Source organism: Bactrocera tryoni, chromosome 5 (assembly GCF_016617805.1).
Source record: "Bactrocera tryoni isolate S06 chromosome 5, CSIRO_BtryS06_freeze2, whole genome shotgun sequence".
Classification (NCBI taxonomy): domain Eukaryota; kingdom Metazoa; phylum Arthropoda; class Insecta; order Diptera; family Tephritidae; genus Bactrocera; species Bactrocera tryoni.
In genome coordinates, this window is record NC_052503.1 from 17489478 (window position 1) to 17514317 (window position 24840).

The 24840-nt window shown below is 38.0% G+C and overlaps 1 protein-coding gene across 3 annotated transcripts; it reads left to right on the plus strand.

The window, feature by feature from the left end:
* Positions 1-5601: 5601 nt before the first annotated feature.
* LOC120778658 lies at positions 5602-24336 on the plus strand. 3 transcript variants are annotated; one of them, XM_040110578.1, is made up of 6 exons: positions 5602-5841; positions 6211-6372; positions 16063-16345; positions 16402-16733; positions 21058-21146; positions 23622-23985. In XM_040110578.1, the coding sequence occupies exons 2-6, from the start codon at positions 6274-6276 to the stop codon at positions 23983-23985; spliced, it is 1167 nt and encodes a 388-aa protein (XP_039966512.1). In that variant the 5' UTR covers positions 5602-5841; positions 6211-6273. The 3 variants fall into 3 exon arrangements, with proteins under 3 accessions (XP_039966512.1, XP_039966513.1, XP_039966514.1); XM_040110579.1 differs by having other exon boundaries at positions 5602-5752; XM_040110580.1 differs by lacking the exon at positions 5602-5841 and having other exon boundaries at positions 6274-6372; positions 23622-24336.
* The last annotated feature ends 504 nt before the right edge of the window (positions 24337-24840 follow it).

Sequence of the window (24840 nt, forward strand, 5' to 3'; positions counted from 1 at the left end):
TCTGGCGACTCCTATGTGAATTCCGCCCAGAGAACTTTCCTCACTTGCGTGAACTTCTGCACATGACTCCATCCTCAAGATGAAATAAAGAAGAAGAAGAAAAGGGACTTCAGTAATTACTACTGTGAGCATGGCTAGTCACGAAACTCACACTCACTCCACAAAATCTACAATAGGTGCGACTAACCGTGCGTGTGAAAACACTATTGTCTCATAGCTACTCTCATACTCTAGAAAAGGACAGTGATTGCGTTTTTGTTATCCATATGTCTAGTTAGAAATTTAATCACCCTTACTCAAAAATGAAATGTGAAAATAATGAGATTTAACTAAAATTGCGCGAGATGAGGTCAAAAATTACGTGATCCCATGTAAAAAAGCAGAGCATGTATGAAAATGTATCTTTTATGGTTTGGATATAAGATATATTCCTTCGGTGCACGGTCAGTACAAAGCGGTAATTGGTTCCAAAAACAATTTGTAAGAACCTACCATCTGAGAGGCGGTAGGTTTACCATCTGACAGTGGACTGTCCGACTGAAATAAGCATAACAATAAGCGCAGGAAGGAACAATGGACAATTACAACGGTAACCAGAATTTGTTGGCAGAAAATTGAGTTGCAACATCCCATTGCGTCTAAGAAAAGTTACTTATTACAAAGTAAGGCCACCTTCATTCTGTTCATAGGTTAATATTGTGCAACAAGGTCATAGATCTTTATCGAACGTTAAGGTGAAGAGATAAGCTAAAAACGTTGACCACGATCTCGGCATGTTTCCATATCGAGTTTTATAAGATAAGCGTTGCAATATAATGGAATTTTATTAGCCTCAAATACGTATAAAAATTGATTTTCCTAATACTACATTATTTCTTGCATTCACCGATATACGAGGGCGGCCCGATAAGTACTGAGAATAATCGTTTATTTACGGCACTTGCGCAAGAAAAATTAATGTAATAAAAGTACTTTTCGACGCCAAATTGCAGAAGGAACGGCCTTATTTGACAGAAAAACGTGCACATCCACCCTGACAGTGCATCGGTTCACACTGAGGCCGTCGCCACAGCCAAATTGCTCGAATTATGCTACTCTTGCCTCATCCTCTTTATCTGTATACTCCAGATGTGGAACTTATTTTTGTTCCCTAACTTGAAAAAGCCACTCGCCGGACAGTAATTTGGGTCAGATGGGTTAAAGAGTTGGAGTAATGCAAGGTCAAGTGTTTCGATCCAAAAGTTTGCAATTTTTGCAAAACTTTCGTTTTTCTCTCATATCCTAATTATAAACTGCGTTAGATTTGTTCGCAGAAAAATGAGGCCTAAAAACTTGATCTTAATAAATATCTTGAGTAAAAATAAAAAAAGACCTAAGTAAGGAAGGATTGAATTCGGTTGTAACCGAACATTTTATAATCTTGCAACTCGCCAGAGAGAGGAAATAGCTGCAGGTCAACTCGTCTCGTCATCCTGATCATTTATATAACAGTTGATTCAAGTAGAGGTGCTTTTTTCAGTGGTCTTTTTTTGACCTATCACGCGTGTGTCGTGTCAGGCTGACATGTAATTTTTGTTCAGTATTGTTTGGCATTTAATCATGGAAAGACTTACCCCTGAAAATGGATTACAAATCGTTCAACGTTATTACGAAAATCAGCTTCTGTAAAGAGCACAACTTATGATCAACATAATCGGCCTTCTGAGCGTACTATTCGCAACACTATCACTCATCTTGAGACTTAGCATTCATTATTGGATAATATTCGACCTAATAGACCACATCCAGCACGTACAGAGTGTACACGAAGACCGTGGAGAGTCGATTGGGCGCCGTTCGCAACAACTCCGGCTGACGTATGGAATGACTTGCCACACTTTACGATGAGATGTTAAATTGAAAGCATACAAAATACAGCTTGTACAAGAACTGAGGCCGCTCAAAATTCCCAAGCGACATCGCTTCGCTCTATGGGCTCTTGAAAAATTGTAAGAAGATCCGACGTTTTCGAACCAAATTTTGTTCAGCGATGAGGCCCATTTCTGGCTCAATGGGTATGTAAACAATCAAAATCAGTGAAGTCATCGATTCATATTTCATCAAAAATGATGCCGGTGAGGACGTAACCATCAAAGGCGGCTGTTATGGCGCCATGATAACCGACTATTTGATGTCTGAAATTGAAGCTCATGATCTAGACGACATTTGGTTTCAACAATTGGCACCACTTCTACACTTCAGATCAATCAATAGATTTATTGAGAGAACATTCGGTGAGCAGATAATTTTACGTTTTGGGCTGATCGATTGGATACTAAGATCGTGTCTAACGGCGTGATAAGACTTTTTCCTGTGGGGATATATAAAGTCTAAAGTCTATGCGGACAAACGCGCTTCTATTCAGGCCTTGGAGCAAAACATCAAGCATGTCATTTACCATTCGAAATGCTCGATCGAGCCATCGAAAATTGGACACAACGGACGGACCATCTAAGACGTAGCCGCGACAGAGTATGTAAGAGTATAATAATACTAGTATTTGCCTACTTCGTAGTCATTGCCTTAAAATAAATGTTCCAAAATATGCCAAATATTTTCGAAATAGATCCATTGCTCAGTAACTTGCTTCGCTAATGCGCTAAAATATATTATTCCTTAAATATTTGGCATAATATTTCGGTTGATAAGGGAATTAATTATGGTGCGGACAATAACTATATATGTACATACTTAATTATACACGCTACATTTGCAATAAGATATAACCATATACCTCAACAAGAGCAAAAACAAATAACTCAGCTAAAAGGTGAGGTAAGCTCTCTAAATTGTCCGTCCATAAGCCAAATAATTCGAATACACATGCTTATTTACATATGCCGATTCAAGCGATATATTTAGTGGTGGTTGGTCAACCATAGAAATTATGGACGACGATCGAAGGAGACGCTGATAAGATAAAGAGTGCTGCTTTTGTGTCTTAATTTATATAAAATATGTGTTTGTGTATATGTGTATGAAATGTCAATGTTAATTTTTTTTCTAGTAGCCGAAAAAATAAACCCATATCAATTGATAACACATATTTCAAGAGATGCATGCAAATACATATGTACATATAGGTATATAGGGTAGTTAGAAAACATGGTACTTGAGAAATTTGGATAATGGCACGCGAAGACTATTTAAATGCCAAACATAGGTCCAAGAAGTAAGAAAGAGCTAAGTTCGAACATTTTATATTCTCACACCTTGCAAGGGTCAAGGCCGGCTAAAATTCTTTTCGAATTTCAATGGTATGTCTTACAGGTTGGCCGATATTTCCGGGAGCATGAGTAGTTTTGGTTCGACATCATCTTATGAGTCGGCCTTAGGAGTGTTCGAGAGAAAAGTTTCGCGAAACATTTATGGTCCCTTGCGTATGGCGAGTACCGCAGTCGATGGAATGATGAGCTGTACGATATATGGTGACATTAACATCAAGAGACAGTGTCTGCGCTGGCTGGGTCATGTTGTCCGGATGGAAGAGAATACTTCAGATTTGAAGATTTTCAATTCAGTACCCGTCGGTGGAAGCAGAGGAAGAGAGAGATCCCCACTCCGTTGGAGAGATCAGGTAGAGGGAGACCCGACGCAAATATACGATGATTGAATTGTCGTTACATTTTGAGGGTAATTTTATAATGCCACTCTCATGGAAACCCTCGTGCCTGTTGGCAGAAGTACCTAACAACCAAGTTCGGTAAGATTTCTGACAGTCTCTATCGCTGGGTGTAGCCTAGCGTTGTCCTGATTGAACAAAATTCCTCTCTTATTGACCAAAGCTGGCCACCTCTTCGAGATTGATTGCCTAAGACGGTCTAATTGTTGCCAGTACAAGTCCGAACTCGAGAATTTGGCCGTATTGAAGCAGCTCATAGTAAATGATTTCCTGTCAATACCAAAAAATGTATAGCAAAAACTTCCGGACCGCCAATCCCGGCTTGGCTACCGTGTGCGTCGGCTCAGCGCGTTGCGACCACGACCATTTTCGGTTGATATTATCGCAAGTGACCCACTTTTCATCACCCGTCATCATCCGCTTCAGAAATAGATCGATTGTGTGGCGTTTCAGCGGCGAATCTTAGATGTAAATTCGAATCATGAGCTTGTTTGCTTTTCTTTTTGTATTCCTTCAATGTTGAGCTGCTGTGCTATCGAAACCGTGCTAATGAGGTGGTCAATCGGATATTTTCGATATTTTCGAATTTGCCTTTCAGATTGTGGTGCATTCTTCACATTAAAAGTACTGGGACCGAAACAACCAGCATATTTTTAGCCCTCTTGCTTCAGTTCGCTTTTATGAAGAAATATTTCTGAAATATGGCTTATTTTCTCAGTCCTGGTGTGACCTTTGCCGCGCGCACAAACAATACTGCGTAAAGCTATCACAAAGCTGTCCAGTAAGTTACGAAATCCAATGTTTCTAACGCCATATAGCGACCCGATCGCACTTACACGACACGAGAGACGGCTTACTAAAGCCAACTCCTGGAAAAATAGTGCATGTCTTCTTACTACTTACTAGAGCTTTTATGTTAAGTATGAGAATATCAGGGTCTGGTCTGGATATGTTGGAGTTTAGTTCTTTGGTTTGACTTCATACAAGCCATTCGCCGAAAGGACGTAGTTACTGCTGTTAATGATTCCACTGTGAATGGGGCTTAGTTCCTCTCTGAAATTTTTTGCGTCCTAGATTGCGAATGGAAAGTCGTTAACGTCCTGAACAAACGATATGTCCTGTTGTTGATTGATTGATGTCGATTTGAATAGATCTTCCACAAACTACTCTCGGTTCCTACAGCCATTTTAACTTTAGTGCTCACTGGTTTTTACCTAAAATTGCATACTGCTGACTTTTAGACCTAATTTCGTCCATTTTTCTATGAGCTTGAATGATGAAAAGATATCACACCGAATTTCCGTCAAGATTTCCAACCGGAAACAGTGTCCACTGTTGATATAATATGAATAAAGAAAGCTAATATATGGACCACCCTTTCAGTATGTACAACAATTTTACATAACTTAGCGGTAAGGACACAATTGAAGCGCAAAAACACAACAACACGCTGATAACTGCTGATAACATCGTTCAACTGATAACAGTTCGAGAAATTATTTTCTATAGTCGTCATCGGCGCACTAACACCAATACAGTTCGCCAAATTGTTTGGTTAAAGAATGAAAAAACGAACGATATTGAGCGAAAATCAAACTACATTCAACACGAGCACGAATACACCGATATGGATCGAGCATAAATATAAATATATGTATATATTTACGAATATAGTAAAATTCGTGCATGTATGTATGTAGGAATGTGGGTACCTAGTAACCCCTACCCACCAACCCATATTTTGCAATGCCTTTATAAAATTTTATTTGTTGCTTTTCTTTGAGCGCCTCTCCCAAGCATAAAGCTACACCCACACACACCCACAGCCACATACGCAGCGAACACACACACACATTCTAGGCGCTCAGTACTCTAGGTTCTGGGTAATTATTATTATTGGCTTTTTTTGTAAGGCACATTGGCAGTTGGCACACACCGTAATTCACCTGTAGCAGCTCTGGCTGTGGCCCGTAAAAAAGCGACGCACACGTAACAGTCCAAAAACGAACGCGCAACGAAAAAGTACAACAAAACGCGCTTTTCCATTTACCACACATCCCTCAGCATTGTTGTTGTTGTGCTATTGTTTAGGTATTTTTTTCATCGACTTTTTATATCGCGACCTTAGTTGCTTAGAGGCGTACGAGTGCGTTACAGGAAGCAGGCGGGTGCTAAAGGCGGTATGATAAATACAGTATTGTCGAATCGGGAAACACACGAGCGGCTTTTATACACCATAAAGAGTAGCACAATTCGCGCGTAATCGAACTCTGTTGATTGCGAAACTATTATTAAAATTTTTGAAAATTTTTTTATCTCACTTCAAGTGCACACATTTAGGCATAGTCGATGGCCTCTTTCACCAACGAAAAGTAGCGATTGTGCGATCGAACGCAATTCCGTACGAAATTAAGAGTGAAGTGTCGTAATTTTAATATTAGCTCGATAAAAATTTGAATTTTATGCTCCGGCATCAACGTTCAAACGCGTGTTATTTCGAAACTCCATAAATATACCTACATACATACATATTCGTACTTTTTAAACAGGATTGTGGCTGTGCTTTCCGGGATAGTGACCAATTTCAACTCGTGATTACGAATTAGTGCAAGATGGCAGCAGGTGGCTACGGCGGTTACGGCAAGAGAAATCATATTAAAAATTTTGATTGTCTGTGGACGATTGTGCTATGGGCTGGAATACTCAGTTTGGTGAGTACCGGGATACAAACCGATGCTCAGATCGGATCGATCAGGGGTGATAGATACAGTTAAATTTTTTTGGAGGTGAAGAAAAACGTTAGGTTCGCCCGATCTTTCTTGAAAAAGTTGAAGAAGTTGGAGTGATTGCGTGCAAAATACTGGCAGTGACTCAGACGACAAATATAAAATCGGGTGCGTACACTGAGTTACGTCAGAGTGAATTTCAATTAAAAGGTGATCTATTTGGACGTTCCCCACTTTTTTATAAAAAAAATACGGGAACTTCAAATTTAATAGGGATGTTTATTATCATTCGAAAGAACATTCTTCGGTATCTATTTTTTGAAGATTATCTCTTTCAAATGTTGGCCGGAGTTACGTCTCAGATGATCCATCCGTTTAGTTCAATTTTCGATGACTCGTTCGAGCATTTTGACTGGTAACTGGCAAATGACATGCGTGATGTTTTGGTCCGAGGCTTGAGTCGAAACGGACTTTAAACTTTACATGTCCTCACAGGAAAAAGACTAACGGTGTGATATCACACGGTTTTGGTAGCCAATCGACCGGCCTAAAACGTGAAATTAACTGCTCACCGCAGTGTTCGCTCAATAAATCCATTGATTGCTGCGTTGTGTTAGAAGTGACGTCGTCTTGTTGAAACGAAATGTCACCGAGATCGCGGATTTCTATTTTAGGCATCTATTAGTTGGTTATCATGGCGCGATAATGGTCCCCATTGACGGTTACGTTCTCAATGGCATCATTACATAAGAAATAAGAACCGATGAATCCTCAAACCTACAAATCACACCAAACCATTGGTTTTTCTGGATGAAATAGCAGCACTTGAATCTCTTCAGGTTGCTCTTCGTCCCAAATGCGGCACTTTTGCTGGTTTACGTACCCATTGAGCCAGAAATGAGCCTCAACGCTGAACAAAATTTGGCTCGAAAACTTCGGACCTTCTTCAAGAGCCCAAAGAGCGAAGCGATGTCGCTTGGGAAAGTCGACAAGCTTCAGTTCATGCGCAAGCTGTATTTTGTACGCTTTCAATTTAAGATCTCGACGTAAAATGTGCCAAGGCGTTCAATACGTCAGTCAGAGTTGCGGCGAACGGGTCCGAATCGACTCTCTACTCTCAGCTACGGTTGCTATATTTTCTTCACTGCGTGCTGGACGCAGTTTATTCGGTCGAATATAGTATTATTCAATACAGAACGCTGGGTCTCAAGATGTTTGATGGTGTTGCGAAGAGTTACGAATGCTTTCTAGAAAATCTACAAAATCACACGATTTCAGTTAACCACTATGCTTTGCTATCAATAAGCTCAATTGGACCGATGCAGATTTTTCTCATTTTCTACACACTGTTTCACATAATTAAGTGATGATGCAATGCTATGGCCAGCTCGTTCAAGGTTCTAGGGCTTTGGAGTCAGGCGTAACTTCGCTGCGGGGCGGAACTAGGGCTAGAATAAAAATGACGGCGAGAAAAGGTGTTCCACGGGGAGTTGAACACAACGTTTTTCTATTCCAGTAGAGAAGAATGTAAAGCTATATAATCACCAAATGAAAAGTGAAGCATGAACAGGATAACTTTTTCTGTAGTAATCGATACACAGAAGGCGGCTTCAAACTAAATGACAACAATTCAGACCTTCAAGCCGAAATATTTGGAATAACAGAAGGCGTTAAGTAAGTTCCGTTTCTAACCAGTTAGTCCATTTATTTTTTAGTGGGTAGCCAAGTGACAATATATGTTATCCACTAACACGAAGTTTCACTGCGTAAGATTGTGTAAGGAGGCAATAATTACAGAGTCAGTGGAAAATTCTGGGAACTACGACTGGATACCCAGTCCTATAGGAATAGGAGGAAGTTAAAAGGCAGACGAGTTTGCAAGCTCGGGGGCAGACAGGGATGTAGTTCCCTTATAAGGCACTAAAACATTGAGATCATGCAAAGGTTGTTTGAAGTAATATACCCTAAAAGAAGAACTCAAATTATGGAACTAGCCACAAGCGGCATATCACTAAAGGAACAGCTCAAATTATGGAACTAGCAGCAGGGGGCATATCACAAAAGTACTTTGGGGTAGTTTTAATTACGATGAAACAAAGAAGCTTTACTTTTAGGCAAGAGAGAACGAGGCAACATGTTAGGGGTCGTCACTGGGTATCTACCTCAAAGATCCCAGCTATAGAAAATTGGTCTACAATCGGTTGAGATACCATTCAAGTCTCTCATATTCCTAAGAGTTGCTGAAGAGGACTTTATTGGTTGCTTCTTGGCAGAATGGTTCTAAAGATGATTGAAGTGTGACCAGCGGTCAGCCGCTACCCGCACTACGCTTAAAACGAAGAGACCAACCAAATGAAGCTGGGATCTTCAGGTGTTCTTGTACGCTTGTTCTTCGTTGTTTTTTATCAAGGAAATTTCGTGATTTTTTCGTACGAAAAGAATTTTTATAGTAAAATATACCGATTGCCAGGTTTTGACTGTCAAATTATAAAAAGCCGTTTCGGATCAATATCGAACCTATATTATAATCTAAGAATCTACTTTTGTTGTGTCCAAAAAAACAATTGAAAACGTTTTTATCGATCTTGGGCTCAAAAATTAATTACGCTCCAGAAGAGTTAAAGATTTCTGTCTGTGTCAGTGTCTGTCTGTATATAAGTGAACTAAGAACAAAGAAGCTGCTCATTTGTCGAAACCGCCGACAACGGACCACTAGCGGAATCATAATCTTGTACGGAAAATTCTTTTATTTGACGTGATAACTTCGCGAAATTTTGCATAGATTATTGGCCGAGGCAACGTTATAATCTCTTAAGAAATACTTCAACTCGGTTCACTATGGCATAAAGCTGATTTACAAACTGATCGATCAAAATCTCGTTCTTGTATGAAAACTTTTTTATTTGTGAAGGGTATTAGTATAATTTCGCAACTAAAGCTCGTTTTTTCCAATTAGACGTCATAGGGGATATACACTAGGTTTTAAAGGTTGAAACATTATCTGAGTTAAAATACAACATATCTATACTCGTAAATAATTGACTTTAGTGAAACAAGAAATTTTAATTTACTCAGGCGTTACTAAAGTTATCAAGATAAGATTGTGTTTACAAAACGTTCTGATTTGTGCAGAATTTAATTTTGACGAAATAATCTCAAACAAAATTTAAATTGTATAGTCATGCTTATCCGTGCTTTCTTGTATACCTTTTCCTTTCAGACGCTTTGAAACAGATTGAACAGTTATATTTAAAAAACACTGACTTATTTAACTGCTCTCGTCACTTATGAAGTTACTTCAGTGAAGACACTATAGATAAATATGTATCTAAAAGCAAAATTAAAAGTAGACGAAATATTGATTACTTTCCCTTCAGAAATACTTATCAGTGAACGAGAACTTTTGTTTAACTGGTGATTAATTGCTCTTCTGCTAATTTGATATTTTATTTTTTGTCTAATTGAAGTTCTTTAAAACAACAACAGTCGATGAATCAGTGATTACTGCAAATACAAATGTAATTGCAAAAATATCTCCAAATACTTTATCATGCCCAAATGTGACTAAGAAAACTAGAAGCTAGAACAAAAGGGTGATCCATTTTGAGCTTCCCTACATTTTTAAAGAAAAAACACTGAAACTTCAAATTTAATGGTGTTTGTTTATTATCATTCGAAAGAACATTATTTAGCATTTATTTTTTGAAGATTATCTCTTTCAAATTTTGGACGCGGCTACGTCTCAGATAGTCCATCCAATTTTTGACGACTCATTCGAGCATTTCGACTGGTAATTGGAAAATGACAAGCGTAATTTTTTGGTCCAAGGCCTAAATTGAAGCGGGATTGTCCACATAGGCTTTAAACTTTACATATCCCAACAGGAAAAAGTCCAACGGTGTGATATCTCACGTTCTTGGTGCCCAAGTTATCTGCTCACCGAAGTGTTCTCTCAATAAATCGATTGATTGATACGATGTGTGGGATGGAGCGCCGTATTGTTGGAACCAAATGTCGAGGAGATCACGTGCTTCAATTTCAGGCCTTAAATGTACGGTTATCACAGTGCGATAACGGCCGCCTTTGACGGTTACGTTCTCACCGGCCTAATTTTTGAAGAAATATGGACCGATGTTTCCACCAGCCCACAAACCACACTAAAACGTTGATTTTTCTGGATGATATGGCAGCTCTTGAATCTCTTCAGGTTTTTCTTCGTCTCAGATTGGGCAAGTTTGCTTGTTTACATACCCATTGTGCCAGAAATGTCCTCATCGCTGAACAAAAGTTGTTTCGAAAACTTTCTTTGAACTTCAAGAGCCCATAGACCGAAGTACTGTCGCTTGGGAAGGTTGAGTGGTTTTAGCTCTTGCATAAGCTGTATTTTGTACGCTTTCAATTTAAGATCTCGAAGTTAAATGCGCCAAGTCGTTTCATACGTCAATTCGAGTTGCTGCGAACCGCGCCGAATCGAATCTCCACAGTCTTCGTGTACACTCTGAGCTATGGCTGCTACATTTTGTTGACTACTAGCTGGATGTGGGCTATTCGGTCGAATATTATCCAATAATGAATGCTGGGTCACAAGATGGGTGATGGTGTTGCGAATAGTACGCTCAGAAGGCCGATTATGTTGATCATAAATTGAGCGATTTTTAAACATTGTTCAGGACTTTCCATGATGAAATGCCAAACAATACTGAGCAAAAATAACATTCCAGCTTGACACGACTGACGCGTGATCTGTCGAAAAAAAGTATACTTAAAAAGGTACCTCTACTTGGATCACCCGCTACAAATGTAATTGCAAAAATATATCCGAATACTTTATCATGAAAAAATGTGACTAAGATAACTAGAAGCAGGAACAAGTTCCTAACAACAGTGAAGAGCTTGCCACTTATCAAGGAAATGATCGCAGCGCTTGAAAATGTACTCTGGCATTCCTACAAATATAATTAATTCCACCCACATACATACATATGTACATACCGTTATTGTTAATATTTAATTTTGCCCAAAACTTGTCACCTGAATGAAATTATGCGTAAATATAATGAATCATATAAATAAATTTGCTGGCTAATAAAAATGCTCGCGTTATTAATGACACTTCACCAGTGTTTACTCATGAACGAAAGGAGGGTTATGCATTTGTAAAGGTGGTAGATAATTTTCAAGTGCTGCAACAGACAATAAAAGAAAAATTGTCGACTAAATAAACAATATTCATAGTACTTTTATTGCCAGTAAATCCAATGAACGAGCATGTGAATTCAATTACCCAATACAAATGAGAATGAGTCTTAAATGTGGAATTCCATTTTTGTGAGTTTTTAAAGCATTTAATGCCTGGAAGAGGTATACATTTATGGAAACATTTAATGATAGTGTAAACAAGTAGAGAAGAGCTTAGTTCGGTTGTCACCGATTATTTCATGCTCTTGTCAGGGTAAAAGCCGGAGAAAATCCTTAGATGAGGGCAAAACTTCATTTTAAAACTGTTGCGAAAGAATTCAACATCCATTTTGGAAATTCCTATATTAGGCACATATGTACATACATATATGAGAGATAGGGGTAATATTGACTCGATTTTATACATTTTTTGGCAATACCACATATCGCTAACAGAAATCTGAGTTTTATTAAGGGTTTTCATGGGTTTTCACGGGCCCGATTTCAACAATTTTTTTCCATATAAAAAATGAAATATTGAATTAGATTTTTTTTATTGTTACAAACATACACTATTAACAAAGAAATTCTAACATTTTTGGAAACAAATATTTTAAGCCCGGCCATTGCGATGCCATTTCCGCTGACCCCTCGGAAAAAGGATGCGCCCGCGTTGGCAGTATAACTCCTTACTCCGTATCATCTAAAGTGAAAAAATAACGTAAAGCTTTCACGAAGGAAAACAAAAATAAAAAATCGAATTGCAGACAGACATTTTTACAAAAATAATTAAAATTTCAGTGAAAATTTGGCGACATTTTTTTCAAACAGTTGTTATCGAAGGTATCTCAAAGGTTTGTGTAAAATTTCATGAAGATCGGTTGAGGAATTCCCGATTTCTTACAGGATCATCTAATGTGAAAAAATGAAAATTGGATTGTTGGACTGGCAGACTTTTTTTTTTACAAAAAAATTAAAAGTTCAGTGAAAATTTTGGCAACATTTTTTTCTATTAGTTGTTATCGAGAAAAATCCTTTATCCAAGTTTTTAAGAATTGTATCTCAAAGGCCTGTGTAAAATGTCATGAAGATCGTTTCAGACGTGCTCGAGAAATCTTGCCAACCAACTTCAAAAACACAGTTTCGAGAAAAACGCGTTTAAAGACGGTGCACTTAGCCAAGCTAGTCTCGAGCACACAAGCTCTTAAGGCTGCATCTCCAAAGCTATTACTCGGATCAGTTTTAAAATCTTTCTACTATGAAAATTCTTAGCCTCAGGTGCATAAAATTACAACTTCTTTTATGCTTAGCTATGGTATTTTATAGATTTTCGATCATCTACAAACTGGTCCTTCTTTTTTGCCAGGAAACACATACACCAAGTTTCATTGCGATATCTCAAGTTTTACTCAAGTTACAGCATGTCTATCTTGGTTAGTTTTAGGTGATGCAAACAAACGTTAGTTGAACAAAACAGAGTATAAACTCTGTAGCAACATATTGTAATAGTATAAAAATCTTATACTCTGTATAGAGAACTTGAACTACATGTATAAAGCAGAATCAAAAAACCCTGCACAGTGCATTTCTTACAGCATAACATGGTCAAAAATTTCTTTATTTTGATTTTGATTGGTCAGTGTGTAAGGCAGCGGTCAGTGCTTTAGAGGTCCGATACGAGCAAAAACATTAGTGCTGGGTAAGGTATGAACCCATATCATCTATTTATAGCACCGAATTAGGTAATGCCACGAGAAATATAGTCTCTCGCTAAAAAAAAACTTTTTTTAAAATTGTATAAAATAGACTTACCACACTTTATGTAGATTTGTTTTTGGAATAAAGAAATACGTGCAATGTAAACGTGGTGGTTCGGAAAAATATTTCAGTCTTAGTTCTTCGAATTATAATCGGTATATGAAAAGAGGGAGTAGATATTTCCGAATTTCTCTTAATTTCACACTCGTATGACTGTTTTACTTGTCTGATTTCATCCATCTAGATTTTGTTAAAGTCTCTCGTTATTTGTCATTTGCTAAAGTAAATATTAAATTTGTAAATTAAATGTAAATAAATAATAGGTTACTACACTTGTGTGCTCTATTTTACGATAAGTTCTATAAAAGTGACAAGGTATTAGTCAAGATAAACAAATTATAAGCCCAAAATGACAAAGAGCAGATGATTCATAATAAATTAATAGGCGTAGATGGCATACGTATGCTTAGCGTAGGTACATTTCTATTAATAGGCGAATTACACAAATACATATGTGTGTACATACACTTAAGATCAAAATTTGGCCCATTTAAGCTTCAAGCAAAGCGTTTCGATAATATATAAAAACGAGATTCCTTAGTCTTAGATCAACGCAGTGCCTCGGGCAGCGACACCTAAATTGATTCGTATGTTCATGTGCCTATTGTAGGGCTACCACCTATTCGTTTTATCTTGTGGTCGCGCCAATATTTTTGGGTAACTACAAAAGGCACTTGCCGAACACACGAGTATCTATTATCTACTAGAAAAAATTAACTGGCGCTTAAATCTTTAACAACTATACACCTGTCGAATTTGACGTAATCTGTCGATTAAAATCTGTAGTGGTGATTATTTGCGTTTATAGAACAATGAGTGCGCTAAAATAAAAAAATGTCAGGTCATGGTATTAGCTCATGATTAAAAATAATGTTTTGTTTTAGCAACAAACTAATGAAATGCTTTCTCGCTGATTGCTTTCTCAGATAATCTGGATACTTGAGCTGATCTAGGGATGATAATCAGAATTGTAAGACCCAAATGACTTCATATAAACATGTTTTAACAGAGTCAACAACCTTTTGAGAATTAGGTAGTGCTAAACATCTAATAGTTAAGTCAAAGTACAGTTTATAGGGTTCCCTTAGGAATTTGCCAAGAAATATTAAACTTTTGAATTCACTTGTTTTTTTCATACCTTTGCAGCTTGCAAGGTTCAAAGCCGGGGAATAGAAGATGATTTCTGGTTTTTATTAAGGTATCTCACATAACATCACCAATATAAGGGTATATGGAGTGAAGCCAGCCTTCTTCTTCTTTACTGGTGTAGACACCTCTTCCACGGTAATAGCCGAGTTAAAAACATCGAAAACCTTCAAAGCTGAAGTGGTATCTTCCATCCGAACAAAAGGACATAGCCAGCGCAGCCGATGTTTCTTAATTCGCTGAACTATGTCAATGTCGTTGTATATTTCGTACAGCTCTTCGTTCTATTGACTGCGGTATACGCTGTTGCTAATTCTCAAAGATATTTTGCTTCCGCAAAATCTTTCTCTCAAACACTCCTAAGTTCGACTCAACGAAACATGTCATTGTCCATGCCTGCGCACCATATAGCAGGACGAGAATTATGATAGTCAACAGTGACGTGTTGGCCAAGTCGCGAATGCGATGACGGTTTGTTTGATGACAGGAGATATTTCATCTTGTCTTCGTTCACAACCAGATCCATACGCTTCGCTTCCATGTCCAATTTGGAGAAAGCAGAACTAAGCGCGCGGTCAACGACGAAGAGGAGATTTTCCTTTCATTGGTTATCTCCAAATCTGGTCGATAGTATATTTTCCAGGTCTAGAGCTAGCAGTTTCTACGTGGAGGGTCCCAAACCCAGCGGACAACCGCGGCTGGTCAGTTGTCTACGGGCACCTGAAGTGTCAGGACAAACATTTTTGCGCGACGTGTTTCTGTGAGTGATGCAAGCCGAAAATGCAGCGTTCGTTAGAGCAGAGGTACGCGATTAAAGTCTGTGTGAAACTCGGTAAATCTGCGACAGAGATGTTTGATATGGCTTACCTAAATGTTGCTTTAGCATGAAGTAGTGTGTTTCGGTGGCACCAAGCCTTTTTGGAAGGGCGGAAAGATGTCGCTACTAATGATTGCCCAAAAAAGTGAAGAATGAGCAAGTCCAAAATGAAAACGATGCTCGTTGACTTTTCGGACATTAAAGGCATCGTTCACCATGAATTTGTTCAAGAGGCTCAAACCAAGGGTCAATCAGGTCCGACAAAACATCGCAGCCGATTGGAAGTTGCATCACGACAAAGCCCCGGCTCACACCGGCTTTCTTGTGAATAGCTACCTAACCCAGGCCGGCATCCCAACGCTTCCGCAGCCGCCCTGCAACCCAGATGTGGGACTTTTTTTGTTTCCTTGCCTGAAAAGGTCGATGAAAGGCAAGCATTTTGAGACGACAGAGGGGATCCAAGCAGCATGCACCTCGGCTCTCAAGGCTATTCCGGTGAATGCCGTGACGCCTTGAATGCTTGGAAATCGCGCTTCGACGCGGAAGGAGCCTATTTTGAAAGTTTTTAAGAAATTGTAACGTTCAATATATTTTTTTAAATCGATTAATTGGAAGAATAATAATAAAGGTCAATCTCGTCAATTTATGTATTCACACAAAATTATATTTTATCTAATTCAAACTTTTTCCTTATCCTTGTTTTTCGATTTTGACAGATTCAGTCCCTGATATGGATGGGTCTCAACATAGTTGGAATAATCGCGTACACCTGCAATATGCCCATTAATACCTTATTTACCTATGGTTCACTGATGGAATATGCCTTCTACACACTTTACTTTAAAGGCAACTGCATACCCTCCGACTATCAGCAGTTCGATCGCACAATGCTGGATTCGGTGTCAACAGTGCTCTCACCAGAGGACATCCTGATTTGGAATTGCGTGTACCTGGCGGTGGCGTTCTGCTGGTGTATTACAGCGTTGTTGTTGTTGACAAGTGAGTAGCACAACTTTCAACAGCATTTCGATAATAATAAAGTATTTTAAATTTAGTGGTGAGAAAGGACAACATCACGCACACGAGCGTCGCCATTTATAGTTGGATCGTGGCGATAGCCTGCATAAGTCTAATGGACTTGGCGTTGGGCATTATCTTCGGCATTGATTATGGTAAATTCAATAGGGCCGCTTACAATTATAATTTGTCCAGCATAAATGCGGGCGCGATCGATCCACAGGCGGCTCAATTGGTGGCTGGAGGCGTGGCAGCTATATCCTTGATGCTCATCTCATTCAAAGGCTTCATTTTGTGGCTGATCAATGTCGGTTTAATGTGTTATCTGCTAAAACTTGTTGTCGTAATCGCCAAGGATAAGGACCACAATGTGAGTATGAAATTGTTAGAAATCTATTATTTGACTATGGTGAATATTCGCTACATCTGAACGGAACAAATGTTTTTATTTGGAATTGTCACCAAAAAATTTCGATTCTTTATATCGTTTTAACTATGAGCAAAAAATAGTAAGACTTTGTTCATAATTTTAAAATTCTTAATTTATTATCAAAATCTTTGTCGTTCCCCTCCCTTGTGGCAACTTTTTTTAAATCCTCGAAACAGTTATTTAAGTCAATTTCCGGAATAGCCTTCAATGCGCGTAGCGATTCGCGTTTAATGTCTTAAATTGACTCCAAACGGTTTTCCCGCAGATTACGTTTGAGTTTGCTTAATAGCCAGAAGTCACACTGAGCTAAATTAGGCGAATCCGGCGGTTGCGGCACGACATCGATTAGAAATTTGACGAAAAACTCACGAAGAATCAATGCAGTATGCGACGATGCATTATCGTATTGCACAAACCAAGAGTTGTCGGTCCATAATTCCGGCCTCTTTTTATGAGTAGCTTCGCGCAAACGAAGCGCTCACCTCTACCTTGTTAAAAGTTTGGCCGGTCGGAAGGAATTTGGAGTGCACTGTACCTCAATAATCTAAGAAAACAGTCAACATAACCTTGGTGTTTGCCCTGCTTTGACGTGGTTTTTTCGGCTACTGCTCAAATTTGCCACGATATTCGGCCGCTTGATCGTCTGTTTCCGCGTCGTAAGCATAGATCCAAGACTCATCGCCAGTAATAATACTTTTCATGACATCCTGGTAATCAGAAACCATTATTGCACAGCCGTTAATGCGACGCTCTTTTTCGAAAAAATTTAGTGATGTTGGAACCAATCGTGGTTTCACTTTTCTTAGAGCCAAATGTTCTTTTAAAATTGTTTTATCTGATCCTTCCGATATTCCAACGATGCCAGATCTCTGACTGTTAATCCTCCAATCACCAATTCCTTTGTTTTATTAGCGTGTTGATCGTCAGTTGATGTTGATGGCCGTCCTAGACGTATTTCGTCGTCAACGCGCTCTCGACCCTCCTTGAATAACTTGTATTAATCAAAAACTCTTTTCCAACATACTGAACGTTTCGTCGTCAGAAATTTTATTCCGCACACAATATTTAATGGAACTTATTTGTTCAATAATTTCGCTCATCATAAAAATCGCCGAATACACTTTATGTATTTCAGAAAGACAAACGTATACTAGATACTAATGATTATTTGAATGTGACATTTGGCACAGATGTCACTGACAGTCATCCCAACCTAGAAAAAAATATTGCGACGAATGAGTTTTCGCGCGAAGTTTATATTAAAAAGTCTTACTATTTTTTGCTCACAGTAGCAAGCATTTTTTAAGTTTGCTTATCTGTTTTTTTCTGTCTGAAGTAGTCCTCGATTCGCACTTCTCAACTCGTTATTTAAACTCTGCCATTTTATCAAAAGTTTACATGTGAGGTGGGGCGGGGCATTCAGAGTCACAGCAAATTTTGCGAATTACTTCATTAAACTGGCATAACTACTTGTTATTTTTTGATTTATACCAGTTACTTGTTCGTTTCACCACTCTCTAAGGTTATCATAAAGTCTTAGGTTTGCAAATTTGGAATAATATCCATGAATTGATTTGTAACATACATAACTTTTTTTCGAGATATCAAAAGTACCTCATACAATTCTGTACCCCCAATAGTTAATTTTTTATCTAGCAGGCTTTGGAAAAAATAGATAAAATTGAAAATAGATTTGCTAAACACCTTTGCTTTCTTTTTTTTGGGAGTAAAGTTTCACAGAGGGAAAAATATTTGCCGATTCTGGCATATTCAATTTTATATCTGAAGGATAATATATTATAGGTAATTATGGTGATCTAATGTCAAGATATGACACACATCACTCTAAATCCAGAAAACTGTAAGTCCAAAAATACGATATATAGAACTACTTTGGAGACTAATTGTTCGAAAATAAGATTTATATGCCAAGGTCACTTTTTTCGATACAAAAGTGTTCGGCGATAAATTGAGCCTTTAAGCTATTCTTAAGTTATTAATTTAAATACCGGAAGGAATGCGTGATTAGTTGGGGAATAGTGCTAATCCATTGGTATTACTTATTAGAAAAATAAATTCAAGTGCAACTTTTATTTACTTAATCTTATTACCAACATCTACTACAACGTCCATATACAAACATATGTATGTAGTATGTTTTACATATGTACTTTAAGTAACAAAAACCCCAATATCAGCTTATTACGCATCAAAAGTTTATTTCGTAAGGAAATTACGTTTGCTTTAAGGCCTGTATGCCAAAAAATATTGCTTGTCTGTAAGTATTTAGGTATTTAGAAATGTAAATATGTGTTTTGGTAATTAATAATAAAAATACTATGGTTCTTATAGGAGTATAATACAACAATATGCCGATAACAAAAATTGCTCGACAATAAATATTTGCATTATTCATAGAAACATGATCACATAAGCATATGTACATATGTATATATACATACATATATAGAATATGTACATGTATATGTATAATATATTGTATTATTGTACGTTTAAATATACCTACATATATACACACATTCACACATTTTTGGATAATTATATACATACATATATAAAGGAGTTCAATATCCGCCCAAAATTTATCATTTTATTATGATCTTTTTTGAAAGCTGCTAATCAAAATAATTTGGTGATAAATCCTTAATAATTATCTCGAGCTTCGCCTTTATTTATTTTTTCTTTACCAATATTCAATATTGTTCAAGAAAATTACCATTACCAAATTTTACGATACGTCGATATTTTTATCTGTCAATATGCATATACGAGTATATTCTATGAGATTTTATATGAACCCTTATATAAAAGTATTGAAATATGTTAACAAATACAAATAAATATTAAGGTAAGTTATCCTTTATACATTGTGACAAAAAAGGTCCCGGAAATTGTAAATAAAATTAAAGATATTTAATTATTCATCAATTTATCATTCATCATTTATTTCGTCGTCTTCAAAGTAATTCACACCAGATGTAATACATAATGCCAACGATGTTTCCAGTCCTTTAAATACCTTTCAAAAATATTTTTGGGATGGAATCTAATTCCTACAGTGAATTTTGCTTTATCTCTTCGATCAACTTCAAACGGGCTCCACAGAGCGGCAATTTCAGTTTGGAGAACAAGAAAAAAATCACACGGAGCCAAATCTGGTAAATACGCTGGTTGATTGATGGTATTCATTGCGTTTGTGGCTTTAAATTCGATTACAATCGTGGCTCAATGCGATGGTGCATTATCATCGTGTAAAATCCATGAATTGTTCTTCCACAATTCTAGCCGTTTTTGACAGATGTTCTCATGGAAACGCCTCAAAACGGCCAAATAGAACTCCTAATTGACCGTTTGTCGCTCCGGAATGATGCATCAAATCACGAATATTGAAAAAAACAATGAGCATCCACCTTGATTTTTGAGCGACTTTGGCGTGTTTTCTTTGGTTTCGACTCTTTTTCCCCTCCATTCCGATGAATGTTGACTTGTTTGCATGTCAAACCCATATCTCATCGATAGTAATAATGCTATTCATGAATATGGGATCAGGCATGTCCAGAGACCTGTTTACGGTACTCATTTTGAAGAAAACTCATCTTTGTCACTACGAGTCAAGCAAAAACGCGTTTCATTCCCAAAATATCCACCAAAATCATTCGTACGGACTTGCGAGAGATGCCAAGCTCTCTTGCCATCTCTTTAACACTTGCCTGACGACATTCAAGCACCATATCCTTCACTTTTCAATATTTTCATCAGTTGAAGAGGTCGAAGGTCGTCCAGAACGTGGCATGTCTTCAACGAGCTCCCAAACGTGTTTGAGGGGTTTGTACCACCGCAAGCCTTTTTCGACATTCACAATGATTCCGCATGCGAAATTTGGTGAGAAATACAAAATTTGAGTCAAATTCTTTGTTCGATATTTTTATCCATTGCAAAAATCGCAATGCGCTACTGAGGTGTACCGACTTAAGCAGCAGCTGTAAGCAAACTGGTTGACAGATCGCGCTCATATTTGGCATAGTAATTAAGGACAGTCCTACCAACTTAGGAATTATTTTTTTTTCTGAATATCACTTAAACGGGGAATTTAATTCCAATTTTCGGTTGCTTTTTTGTTACAATGTATATAAGTTCTTTTTAACCCCAAGAATTCGATGTGCAAGTTTTTGGCTTACCCTAATAAAAGCATAAGTTTATTCTTGAACTAAAATGAGACCTTTTTCTATCTTTAAATACACAGGATACCTTATTCATGCCCCCGATGACAGATAGGGATTCCGATGACATCATATCTAACCGTCCGCCGATTAAAGCTTATGAGGAAGACATGTAAGTATAGTTTATTGCATTATATTGTAAAATAATTACATAATTTATAATGAAGTAATTTAGAGTAATTTATAAGAGCAAGGCAAGTATAAGTTCAGATACCAGTTTTATCTAGGCACAACAAGCCATAGTCGACGAGTAAAGGAATACGAGTGTGTACATCTTTTAATAAAATCCTCTCAAAGTTTTTACTCATGAAAAAAATGGCAGTATTGAGCGATTACTTTGGCAATATATGTATGTATGTGTCTGCTATTGAGCACTGGCAAGAAATGGAAATTCTTCATGATTCATTCCCAAGTTTGTATGAGTGAATATTAATGCAAAAAAATTAGAGACTTTCTTAACTCTATGGAGAATTACACATTCTCAAATCCTATACAAGTACGAGTATATTAGAGTTTATTGGCGAATTGGTAAAACTTTTACCGAAACGTTTCAATTGATGAAAGAAGTTTATGGCGATGATTGCCTATCCCGTAGCAGAGTGCACGAGTGGTTTTAACGTTTTTAAAGTGGTAGTGAGAACATAAATGGCGATCAACAGGCCAATCAAAATCCGTGATCATCCGAAATTCCATCGAAACTTTGCGTGAATTCATCAAAAATCAACAGAAATCATCATTGAAATTCGTGGAAATGGAATTAAACATCTCCAAAACATCGATATATCGCAATTTGACAGAACATTTGGGTTTACGAAAGGTGTGTGCACGGTTTGTTCCGCACAAATTGACTGGCGACCAAAAATTGCTCAGAATCCAACATTCGAAGGGCGATTATTTGACCAAAAATTACATTTTCACCATTAACCATCCCCCGTATTCACCTGATATGGCACCGTGCGACTTCTTCCTTTTCGGAAAAATGCATTTGCTCATAAGAGGAAAGCGTTATGCAGACGTGGAGGCCATTCAAAAGGCTTGCACCGGCATACTGGCGGCCATACCGGCCAACGAGCTAAAACACTCGTTCGACATGCTTTTGGACCGTGCAAAGACTGTATTGAAGCAGAAGGAGACTATTTTGAATAAAATAAATTGATTTTGCCGAAAAAACCATTTGTTCTGTTTTTTTAAAGTCCTGTTTACTTTGGAAGGCCTTGTATTACGAGTATTTAATCAAAGACGAATATTTAAAGAGAAGTAAGACCAGTTCAGGTCACAGCTACAGTTTAAAGTTGTGGAGCGACTGGAAACGGGAAGAATAATGTAAAATCAGAAAAAAAGTCTCGTGCTGCAACACTTAAAATTTGCATCACGCACGGATCGAAGTTCCCAAGCAAGGTTGAATGGGGATTTTTCCCATACGGAGATCTCTGTTAAGCTTTGTTGTAGGCTGCTGTACCACTGGAGTGTTTTTCTGACTGGCTGTCATTAAGGTAACTGTAGACGTATTGCTCCGACAAAACAGCCTCTTTCAGGGAGGTGCGCATTCCATTCGGTCGATCCACCTCATATGTTACTGCGAGATCCTTCTCGTCTTGGATAAAACGCAGGAGATCTACAACCTACTTGCTCGTAGTAAGGCTCATCTTTCCGTAGTCGTTGAAGTTCTTATTGAGACTGTATTATGGTCCACCAAAGATATGAGGACTTTTTAAGGCAAAACTACATAAGATATATGCATCTACTTGTCGATTGCATGAGCTAGCACCTGGCTTAGATACATAAATCTGTCCTCTAAATTAGAAAAGAAAAATGGAATACAGTTGAAGCCAAAACTTGGCTTGATGACGGATTTCCGTCAGTTCAACTGTCAAGAATTGTTAAGTCTGGACGTGATGAAATTAGCACCGAAGACAATGAAAGTAGTGGACGCCCTAACGAGGTTTTGACGAAAACATCAAAAAAATCCAAAAAATAAGTCTGGATAACCGTAGAGTGAAGTTGTTCGAGATTTGCCTGCTATCTCTAAAAATAACATCATTACACTCATGATTAGTTGTGTATTAGAAAGCTCTGTGTAAAGTGAGTGCCGCGCGAGCTGACTTTTGACCAAAAATAACGACTGCGAGCAGTGTTTAGAAATGTTCAAGTGTAATAAGACCGAGTTATTGCATCGATAAGTGACAACGGTATCGTTTCCGTCGCCGAAATCGCCATAAAACGGTCGCATTTGATGAAAAAAAGAAGTTCTGTTTCACCAAGGCAATGCACCGTGTCACAAGTCAGTGAAAATGTTGGCAAAAATCCACAAATTGGGCTTTGAATTGCTTCCGCATCCACTGTATTCTCCAGATTTGACCCCCAGCGATTATTTACTGATCGGATGTGGAAGGTTTGATAGACTTCGGAGGCAACCTATAACACCCTGTAATTTCTCTTAAGTAATCTGCTTAATATTCGTAATTTATCTCTCGGTAGTAGGATATGCAATTACCTATTTTATCAAAAGAATCTCAAACACTTAGTAATATCCGATATCTTTCTTAATAATACTCTAATTTCTTCAATTATTTCTTTATATAAACAGCACAACCAAAGTCTACACTAATGACGCCTTTGTGCCGGACAATCGTTCTGTGGTCACCGTCGAATTGAATCAAGATGCTCTTGCGCGAGCTGCACGCATGTCCTCCGATATCTTAACGCAGGGAGCACGCTTCCGCAATGTGGAAGCTTACCAACAGTATCCGCCACTACGGTTAAACAACAACAATAACATTGCTGCTAATAACAACAATCACTTCGTCAAACAGGCGTCAATAAATGACAACGTTACTGTCATAGGAACAGCCAGTTCACCGGATGTGATATCACCCTATCCGGTACCGGATTATACGCCGCCAATGTCGCGCGCAGCTAACGGTGGAATACACAATCAGCGCTACCAATGAATGAGTGCGTGCGAATGAAGTTCGCTCGAAGAAACTGCATATCACTTCATTGCGTCAATTAAATTAGCTTAAATTAAGTGCCATCCATTAGCTTCATTCCGTTATAATAATTTACCTTAACTACATGTACATTTTTATGCAGTGTGAGTGCTGCTCAGCGTTCGATTATAGTAGAACGCCGCCATTGCATCTCGCTCTCTAAATCTGCCTCCGCTTTTAACTCTAGATCATCAATCCGGCAAGAACTCCTGCAACACTTCTGTTCTAAATTCACTTGTTTTCCTCAGCAAATCATAGCTTAACATATACAGATGCATACATACATACATACAAACGCAACAATGAACCTATTTTTAGAATGTATTTAATTGTATATTTTTATTTATTCAATTGTAAATAATAAATATACGCTATTGTAAATACTTTATAAACAGAAAATTATTTCGACAATCGGCCACAAGATAGGTATAATGGATGTATGGGTGCTTTGGAGATACTTTTTTAATATGCGCATGGTACTGCACCGAACCAATTATACCAAAACCTAGGGGAAGAGGCACGTCCTCTCGTAGACAGCCAAGCAGCCATGAAGGCAGTAACCTTGTATCGCATATCGACCAGAAGTCAGAATCGGGAAGCAGAGAAGCAGGCTCGCAGTGGAAAGTGTTGTCAGAAGCAACAACTTCATTTCTACTGGGTGCCGAGCCAGTCGACATCGAGGGCAATGCAATAGTAGAGCAGATCGCCTATAATGCTGAACGGCTAACACCAGAAAACGTGAAAAACATTGGGAAACCCACGCATTGTGTATACGACGATCCGGACAGAACTATGGTAAAGAAAATCAAAACCCGA